The following is a 10269-nucleotide window of genomic DNA, read 5'->3' as shown; positions in this document are numbered from 1 at the left end:
CTTTGACCAAGGAAAATTATATTCTATAATTATAATGAATAATATATATATATATATTTGCGAAAGTGTAATGTAAGATATTCATAAGTAACAAACAATACTCAAAACAAATATAAGTTTTTTTATAAAAACAGGATTTATATATATAAATCTATGATTATGTGTACTCATTTTTGCATCATCCCATAAGTAAGCAAATATTCTGACAAAGTATTAAACAGAGGTACTTTGTTCCCCATAATTTTTCATTACATATGTGTCAATCAATTTCTATTAAAATATCAGATAGAGGTTTTCGCTGAAGGTCAGGCACTGTAGCATCCTTTGCTGGATAACCAACTGGCAGTAGTACAACAAGCCTTTCATTAGGAGGACGTCCAAGAAGGTTGCGGATGGCAGGTCCACAGTTTAAAGGAGTAGAAGTCAGAGTTACCAAACCTGCATACTAGTTTTAAAGTTCATATATTATTAATTCATATTATTCATAGGTATACAGTATAAGAGATTATAGTATTATAACAATATTACCTGTATAGCAGTGATGAGAATACCACAAGCAATAGACGTGCTCATTTCATTATAGTAATGAATTTTCTTATTTCCATTTGGTAAAATTCCATAAATTTGCTTAAACACAAATATTAAATAAGGAGCGGTAGTCAGGTATTCTTTAATCCAATTTGTTCTTAATGGAAGTAAATCAGTTGTCCATTTTACTCCCATTCTTTTTTTATAGTTTATTTCTTCTTCACTTTCGACGATAAGACGTATTTGTTCTTTCACCTTCTGATTTGATACCGCTACGAATGTCCATGGTTCTGTATGTGCACCACTAGGCGTAGTGCCTAAAACCGATTCAGATGTATAAAAGTTTTGTGAATGTAACAACATGATATTGTACCTGCAGCTTTTATTATCTCATGTATGACTTCTTTTGGTACAGGGTCAGGACTGAAAAATCTTATACTTCTCCTAGCAGCTACTATTTTATAAAACTCAGAAGCTCGACAGAGTATCTCTTCTTCAGAGGGTCTCTTATATACATAAGGGATATGTTTTAAATTTGTTGTTAGTACAGGTTCATCGCTATTTTCTAGTGTTTCCTGATTAATGTCTAGAATATCATAACTTTTTATTTTATTAAAAAAATACATGACTAATCAGTAATTATTACATTATTACATTTATTACATAAAAATACAAATGAATTTCACAGTTTAAATAGCATACTTTTTTATAATTATTATTTTAAAAATTTAAAACCTGGTAGTAATAGTATTATAGTATTATTACCTTCTAACTGCTCCATGGTATTATCCAAAATGTTAAAATTATGTCTTTTGTTTTGAATAAAAATAGTGCCCTTTTTTAACACTTCATAAGATAATGTCAAAAAAATGTAAAGTATGATACTAATCAGTATATGGTACCAGTATTTCGTCCAAAATGGTAAAAGTTCAATAAACATTTTGAATAAAAATTTTACATTTATTTCAAGAACTAAAAGATTGAGTATACTGCTCAACGGTTTCAATTACAATATATTGAAGGCTAACAACGTAGCAATATATATATATATATATATATATATATAAAGATATTGCGTTGAAACAAGTGAAGAGATACGTGTGACCTACAATAACTAAGTTATCGCTTTTAAACCGACTATGTACTCCACTACTCATGATACAAAGTAGATTTAATTAACAATTAATTTTTCGTCTATCATTTACTATACAACGAAGTATTCAAGTATTTGTGTCTTAAAAAAGTATACATATTATGCTTAGTAAGTTTCTAATTTTCCAAGTGTAACGAAGAGTAACTATAATTCTTACTATATACGATTAGCGATTATTTAACAAATTTTAAAATTGTCTTTTGCACCTTCTATCGTCTAGAGAAAAAAAAGTATTATCTACTGAGGCATCTAATTACATCTTTAAGCAATACATGGAAACGATTTAATTATTCAGCGTAAAAGAGACTCAGGCTATTTAAAAAATAAATCCATCGAGACGCTGGCTTAGACAATGACTTTTATTGACATCCTACTATTGTTAAAGACTTGTTATTATAAATAAAGTCACTGTTTACTTTTAATAATTCTTATTCATTTCGATCAACATCGTGGTACATCGTTTCGCCTCCATGTTTTATTACGTTTCGTAAACTTCTTGCTAAGGGTTGTATATCGAGTAAAATATTCACATTTTCCTTCTTTCAATTTTAATCCTATTATTTTAATCCTATTAGTCCAGTAAACAGCGATGACTGGTAATTTTTGACCTTTAAGTATAATACAGACAGGATATTTTTTGAAGTAATTTTATTATTATATATGAATAGAAAGACGAGAAATCATAGTTATGAATTTTATTCAAAAACTATCATTATAGTTTTATTCTAAATATATGAAAATTATAAGATTACGGACAAACTGAAAAATTACAAATATAAAATTACAAAAATTGTATAGGGATAAAAAATTATACAATTATAAAACCATGAAGAAATCATGTTATATACATTATAAAACTTTTGAAATTATATCCATTATCGTTAGAACTATTGAACTACTTTAATATATACTTAAATATATTATACATACATAATTAGAATTAAATAATTAGAATATGATGAATATATGGCGAATAAGAAAATAAATAAATATATGTAATCATATTTTTTTCAATAAAAATATCAATATTTAAAAAAACGCATCTTTTTAAAATTGTAATCAATCTTCTACCATTTTATGTATGTAGTTCTAATGTTAATGAATCTTACAAAATTGCGTCTTATTATTAACATATTATTCCTGTTCGAAACATTAGAGTATCCTGCATGAGAACTTAAGAAATGCATTCCTTTATTACATTCATATGTAATTCGGTGCAAAAATGTCCCTATCATTGCTAGAGAAGGATAAAAACAAAACGGTTTATTAATGAAAATTGATCGGGATGCCTTCTCCGCTGGAATCGATAAGATCATTTGATAATCACAGAAACATAAGTTATACTGCTTGTTTTCTACAGAGAAGCAATTTTAAAATTCAATGTATTGTTGATCAATCCCCCATCAAAATTGTCTTCCCGTTTAATTTAGAATTAAATATGTTTTTCTCATCCTCTTGAACATTAAAAAAATGTTGATAACATTAGTTACCCAGTTTAATACTAATTAAGTTAAACTAACATAAAAATCAAACTAGTATTATTCATTTCCTACAAAACATCGTGGATTTATTACTTATTTTCAAAAGACTTGTATCTTTGAATTTACATATCAGGTTATTCCCTTTCTCAATTACAATGGTTACAAAAAGTATTTGCACAGCATTTATTTATTATTGTAACATTTACGTATTAATTAATCAGGCCTATGGATATTAAATTTCGTATGATTAATAGTATGCAAGTACTTTCATATGACTACAAAAAGTGATACTCTGCAAATGAAATGTGAAACCTATTAAAAAAAACACTTCATATGATCCTCTAAACTTAACAATTGTGTATTTTGTATTCTATTGCTTACTATCAAGAGATAAAAAATGAGATAAGAAATTTTAAATCCTTCAAAACATAGTTTACCCTAGTATTTCTTTTCAACTATCAAGCAACACAAAAGTTAAAAAATCAATAATGAACTTATCATATTTTTCTATTCTCTCGTGGTTTGCATTTAATATCGCACACGGTCGGTAATCTGTCGACAGTACTGACGCACCAACCGAAACCAGTTCAGTGTTGTACATTGCGCGTTGTGGATGCGCAGTATATTGAAACGTGCGTGTCTTCGTTGTCCGTCAACACGGACGCGAGAAAGTTGTGGCAATCATGTAAAAACACGGTGTCAATGCGTCATTTCTCGGACCGATTCATTTATTCTTCGTGACAATCAGGACGATCGGTATTGTAACGTAATACAGAAAAACGATTCCATCTTGACGGTCGTAAGTACATTAGAGAAAGAGAGAAAGATCTTGTGTCACGCGTAGATATAGACCACGTACGTTTTTGCGACGAACCAGAAGATCATCGACCCGTATCGTTTCGCGAAATGTGTTCTCGCTAAAGAAGATCGAGAGTTGTATCGTGAGTGACATCGAAATTTTATCGAGCAACAGGGACATGGAGAACGCCATGCAGCCGCCACCGCCACCCCCACCCTCGGAAATTCTTGAGAATACCAGCACAGAGCACACGGTCACCCACGTCTTGACATTTGGTACGTAACATTTTTATTTTTTCTTATGTCTCAACACGGTGCCGTATAATCATAATCTCACCTATCTTTCAGTTTTGATAACGTGCAATTGATTACTAATTGTTGATAACGTTCTTACGACGTACTCGTCTGCGTCGACTAACTTCCTCTGATGTCACTTGACGTAAATATATTTAAAGAAACGTTGTGCTTTTTACTATCATAGGAATGATAGTCTTTCATATTTTTGGGGATTGTATGGTAGTTTAAAAAGTGGTTTATTCGAAATTTTTATCTGTTTTAAATGTCAGTTAGATAATCTGTAGAAAATATTGAATGAAATTTGTAGTTGAAAGTATCAGGTTTGAAGTTACTTGTCATGTACACACAGTACAGAACAGTTTATTGTTTGATACAAAGTATATTTTCTTATTTACAAAATATGAAGCGTTTGTTGATCTCTCATAAATATTAATTATTTAATATTTGGTTCCTGTGTATTGAGACTGATAAAGTTAATAACAAGAAGGTAAAAAAATGCATATATATGACAGATTTGAATTTTCTTTGAAAATTATGATACGAGGGATTTCTTTTGTCTGTATTAAGCCTCAGTTAGTCAGTGTACAGAAAAAATTGAATTGAATTTATAATCAAAAGTGTGAAGTTTAAAACTACTTGTCGTATAACAGTATGTTGTTCGATACAAAAAGATTGTCTGATTTGAAGAATATGAGAGATATAAAGTTAATTACAAAAAGATCAAAGTATGCATTCAGATGTACTATAATTTCTTTCTACAAAACAAAGTAACATTAGATAATTTGATCTAAAGTGTTTTATGGTTAGTTTAAAGTTGCCATTATACATGTAGCTTATCCTTGCCTTTCCCGTCTCATTTTTTTTTTTTTTTTTCTTTAAATAATGTGTAAACCGTAGCATATAGGCTTAATATTACTCGAAGGTTCTAAGAATACTACATTGGTCCTGAAATTTGTGATATTAACACACTGGCCATCATTCTCTCTTCTTTCTGAGAATAAAGGAAGCATTTGGATGCAAGATTCCCAAAGAACAGAAATGACACATATACATATGTGAACTTCTAAATTTAGTGGCTTGCCAGCCAGAAGGTGGTAGCCTTTTAAGCGAGCAATATTGGATGTTCTTTGTTGGTTGATGAAACAGAACAATGTGGTCATGGTAGTGAAATGTTTATCGGCCTTTGTTGACATATATGGTAGATTTTAAAATAAACCTGTTGACCTTTCTTAATTAGTTTTCTGCAATGCATATTACACTTTATTATATAACTAATTAAATTGGACGATCCGTATTAGTTGTAGGTTGCTTTCTATTTGTATCGATTAACAGTAACTCCTAAACAAAAAGTACTTTCTGACCATTTTTTATATAAAATAAGCACATTACCTATTCTGAACTTTTCAAACGAAATTTTTTGAAAATGATTAAGAAACAGGTATGATTCTTTATATTTTATTTTTTTTCTTTTAAATTTTTCATGAAAGAATATACATATAAATTTACACAAATTAGTGAAACATTTCTACGTCGTTACGAAATAATATCTTAATCTTTTAATACGATTTTTTCCAAGAGAATTAGACAGATTTAAACGAAGCCAGGAAGAAATTACATAGCCAAATAATTCATGCAAAGTAAATTTGAAGAAAACACCACGCAATGATGTTGCATCATGGTCATATTCACAGTAGTTCAAGGTCATCGTATCTACACGCTCAATACAATAAAAGATATTTCGTAAGAGCAATTTTAATCAAAAACTAAAATCTTATCTACTTTACGAAAATTTGTTAATTAAGTTATCCATACAAAATATATTTAATTAAGTTTCATTTAGTTTTATCCGCTTTTCGTAATAAAGTAACAATATAAAAGTACCAGTCATACGGATGTATTTAATAATAAGTTAATACATAAAAGGAAGTTATGCTTGTGTCTAGATTTCAATAGATGTATACACAACATAATTTTATCGATCGGATAGACGTTTTGTTTATCGACGATCGATATTTATCTTTGGATGCAGGTCGGGCATTTAAACTGCACGGCAATTTGTGTCAATTATATTCTTACATATTACGAGCTATACGTTTATCTGTTTATTAATATAATCATAAATATTACACAGTTGGACTTGAGCGGTATGTTTCCTAACGATATAATATAGTATATACATATCATGAATCATAAATGTCGTGTTCCTTGAAGGCGCATGCCTCTACCATGATGTTTCCAACTCTTTTTAGTATATTCCTCAACCATGCTCCTTCCTTATCTTGGTTATACGAAAACCAACATTATCTAGCCGCTTAAACAACCGCGTGGCAGGGATAGACGCGTCGTGGTGGGGATACGATATTTACGATTCATGGCGTATAATTTTCTCCTCGATACGCGAAATTTCGACCAAGTCGCATTTTCACATGTAAAATTCTGGTACGATCGCGACGCAAATGGAACGTTGATCGATAAAAATATTATTGCAATAAACAGCCTGTCAACGATTTGAGAAATAAATTACTAAGAGAAACTGGTAATAAAGTCAATAGGCGATCCTCCTTCTCTAACCTTACTTTTCCAAGAAACTTTATAACAAAATAGAATATTTAACCCTTCTTTTTTTCTAGCATTCGTATAAAATAAGTATTTGTTGAATTAAAATTCACTTAAATGTAATCTCTTGTTTTCTATACTCTGAAAACAAGAACATATTCTCACATTATCCATACGAGTGACTTCAATTTACGTGGCATATGTGCAAGGGTTAAAAATCTGAATCTTTAAGTTTATTTTTCATTATTTCTCTGCGTACGAGACGAATCGGATAATTCGATTTCGTTGAAATGGAGAAATAAGATTAACTGGTATTACGCAACTGTGCAAGGAACCGGGTTCGGTTGATCCGTTACTGGGCGGATCTCGGTGTTTTCCAAATCAGCTGTTAGTCGCCGGTGAAGGGTGACTCGCGGGTCTCGTAGTGGGAGGCCCGCCAGTCGGCTTTCGGACTTGAGCCGGTGCGTATGGTGTTTTGTTTACCGCGGATTACGATCCGTCGTATCTACGTGTACGTAGTCTACGTAACCTCGTGTACGTCAAATATCGTTTTTCCATCGTACTTGTAACATATCGGTGAAGTGAAAGTGAAACGAGATATATCGACTGGAAGCTTTTTGAAAAGCAAAATCATATTCGTATTACACGCTTACGACCTCTACGCTGTATAGTAGTTACACTATCAGTTGTTGGTTCGCGCGATCGACTGCGTGGTGTAAAACGTCAAGAGGTCTGCGTGTTACATGATTGCGGGGCCGCGTATCGAACGTGACACGCGAAAAGACACGCTGCGCCAAGTACAACGTTCCTTTTTACGTCGTACGATACATTGGCCAGACAGGCAGCAGTCGCCTCGTGAAACCATATGCTCTTGTGGTGCTAGGTACCCGGGTACTGCACCTAGTGGAAACTTCCATGTATCGACGAAGGGGAACACTGTGACGTGCCTTGGAAGCGCAGTAAATATTTAAAAATAAATACCAACGCGAAGCCCCGTGTGCCCTGTATACACGGGCGAGGCTCGCGAGTGTCACGGTGTGTGAGTGTGTGTAGTGTGTCTATCGAAAACATTGGAGCAGCGGAACACGTGGCAGCAGTGGTCACGGCTAATCAATTTATCCACTTTTCCACACGGTGTCTCTTCCCGAGTCAACGTTACGTTCGAGCAGATCGCGCAGATATTCGCGAAGGTGGCCAAGGCCGAGGCCTGCTCTCCGTACAAGGTACGCGACTTAAAGTGTGTCAGTAGGATAACGACGGCCGATCCGTTTCGTTCGGCCTGACACTTTTGCCTGACTCGACTCTTAGGAATTGGAACACGACTGCATAACTAGAGAAAGGGATTGCGCCATGGTCGGTCGGAACTTTTTCGAATACACGGTAGTTAACCGCGTTAACTGGCCGGAATTTTTTTTTTTATCTTGCTTCGCTTCACGTTGTAACCTATGGTTCACCGATGACCCGTATCAAAATATTTCGTATAATGTATTGCATGGATCGTTGGTGACCCGTGAGGTACTTGATCATAACGTCAATCGGCGTGTTAATTATTATTTATATCGTAATACTTTGTATACTATATAACGCGTGAATATAATGCGAATACCGAATCGCAAAGTACTTCCTCGTATCGTCTGTCAGTATATTAATCGTGGTGTATTGCTATATTTTATACGTTAGGGCATTTTCTTTAAAATGATAATCTTTTCGATTTTGTAATCGATTTTGTAATATCATGGAATACAGATTATTTGATAAACGTCACGAATATGCTGCGTGGGTTATGTGGCCCACGCTGGAACTTTCGTTCAAGCCATTTGATATTTCGTCTATAAAAAGAAACAGTATCGCGAAATATTTCCTGGATCCACTTAATAGTATTAGTAAGTCGACAAATTGCAGGTTGCAGACTATGAACTTTCCCTCTATAAGATGTTGTCATTTTTCATCGAATAGAATAATCGAATAATTTATAGTATGCAAAGTTTATTTGGAAAAGATTTGTATTTTTTATCATCAAATTCGTTACTGCTGTTAATAATTCGTAACTTGAGATTTATATTGCGATATTTTATATAACGGGCCCTTTTCTTTATAATAATAACTTTTGCAACTATTACGAAACATAGTTTATTTATGTCACGTTTAGATGACAACTTAGAAAATTGATATAGCACCGAATCTATCGACTGTCCATCGCTATCTTCACAAATTCTTAGAACTGATTTCTTGCGGTAAACCTTTCGTGCTACGTATCTATTTAAAATAAACAAATGTTTAAGTATCCGTATATCACTCATGTTTAGTGGCTGTTCAGAAGTCGACAACTGACTATTGGACGAGACCATTGGTCGATTATCGAGCAAGATATATTTCTAGGAAACCCCGAATATCTCTTTGACTCTTTAAGATATCGATACTATACTCGTTTGTTTATTTCGCATCAAGATAGTATTTTCATCGTAATTTACGTCGGCATTTATATTAAAATACTGCTACAAACCAAGTATGCTTAAATAAGGTTAGGATTTCTAAATGGACCTCCAAGGTGTTATAAAATATAGTATTAACGCTCAGAAATACAAAGAGGAAGTTTCATTATAGCACGTGGTAACGATCCTTTTGTTCTCGGACTCGTTCGTATCGTTGTTTTTCAATTCGTTCACCGTTACAATGAATTTCCCTGAGATATTATCCGATCTCCTTAAAGAATCAAAATTGTTATTAAATCTGAATTTTTTTAGAATCATAACTACTTTTCGCTACCAGTGTATGTCTTTATCCGTTAATGAACAAATTTCAATACAACATCGCGTTTCTCTCGATAACTACTTCGATAATATCTCGATTCGTAGCCACGTGGCGAAATTACTTTAGTATACGATTTTCGCGCCTCGTTGCGAAGAAACGCTACTTTCGGTCGGATTTGACATGCCTTGCCCCCTCCCTTTGCTCATTGGCGAATCGTGTTGCGTCATCGGGAGAGCGAGGGGAGGTTATGGCGATGACGATGGCGGTAGGAAGAGAAAAAAAAAAAATGAAAGAAGAGAAGAAGTTGTACCGAGTGGCGAAAATTGAGTCGACGTACACCGGTTTTCAGCGGATACGACGGTACATCCGAGCGCGTAAGCAGGTTAGTTACCGATTGTTTGGCCGTGGTATCCGACTACGCGAATAATACGGTTACGGTTAACCCAATACTCGCGTGATACACTGTTCAATCGAGCAATGGCAGTTATATTAATACGTTGTTACAGGGTGTCTGGTTCGAACAGGGAACACGTGATACGTGTATCGGGGTCACTGGTTCGGGTTAGGTTTAAACTTTGCGTGTAATTAGCGCACGCTGTGTATAGTACTTCATAATGATCACCGATAGGAAGCTTGTTTTTGACGCTCGCTCTGACCAGTAGTTTTCAACGTTTGCTAAGAAATATCGCTATGTACAAATGGTTC

The 10269-nt window shown here is 33.5% G+C and overlaps 3 protein-coding genes across 5 annotated transcripts in view; 2 read left to right on the top strand and 1 right to left on the bottom strand.

Moving 5' to 3' along the window:
• LOC126874099 (zinc finger protein 724-like) overlaps positions 1 to 10269 on the top strand; it is a 111787-nt gene that overhangs the window by 23016 nt on the left and 78502 nt on the right. The window lies entirely within an intron of this gene.
• Positions 30 to 2722, bottom strand: LOC126874132 (iodotyrosine deiodinase). The gene is made up of 4 exons (XM_050635830.1): positions 1294 to 2722; positions 902 to 1114; positions 529 to 845; positions 30 to 445 (listed from the first exon to the last, which is right to left on the bottom strand). The coding sequence occupies exons 1-4, from the start codon at positions 1466 to 1468 to the stop codon at positions 260 to 262; spliced, it is 891 nt and encodes a 296-aa protein (XP_050491787.1). The 5' UTR covers positions 1469 to 2722; the 3' UTR covers positions 30 to 259.
• LOC126874096 (ribosomal protein S6 kinase alpha-5-like) overlaps positions 3742 to 10269 on the top strand; it is a 56107-nt gene continuing 49579 nt past the window's right edge. Inside the window, exons 1-2 of one of the 3 annotated variants that reach the window (XM_050635730.1) lie at positions 4137 to 4236; positions 7697 to 8036. Coding sequence is in view for 1 of the 3 variants with exons in the window: in XM_050635731.1 (XP_050491688.1) it covers positions 4140 to 4236 (97 nt within the window). In the remaining 2 variants the exon portion in view is untranslated. Of the gene's footprint in view, positions 4237 to 7696; positions 8037 to 10269 lie in introns of all 3 variants that reach the window. The other 2 variants (XM_050635729.1, XM_050635731.1) reach the window with 2 other exon arrangements.

The sequence above is a fragment of the Bombus huntii genome, chromosome 15, assembly GCF_024542735.1.
Source record: "Bombus huntii isolate Logan2020A chromosome 15, iyBomHunt1.1, whole genome shotgun sequence".
NCBI lineage: Eukaryota > Metazoa > Arthropoda > Insecta > Hymenoptera > Apidae > Bombus > Bombus huntii.
The sequence above is the reverse complement of the archived record's forward strand: the minus strand, read 5'-3'. Positions and strand labels throughout refer to the sequence as shown.

Bases quoted from the DNA above. Each gene is read 5' to 3' on its own strand.
- LOC126874132 (XM_050635830.1), bottom strand. From the start codon at position 1,468: ATGTTTATTGAACTTTTACCATTTTGGACGAAATACTGGTACCATATA. The intron at 1,115-1,293 runs GTAATAATACTA...ATGATATTCTAG, and splicing joins TACCATGGAGCAGTTAGAAG to ACATTAATCAGGAAACACTA. The intron at 446-528 runs GTAATATTGTTA...CTTTAAAACTAG, and splicing joins TTCTCATCACTGCTATACAG to TATGCAGGTTTGGTAACTCT.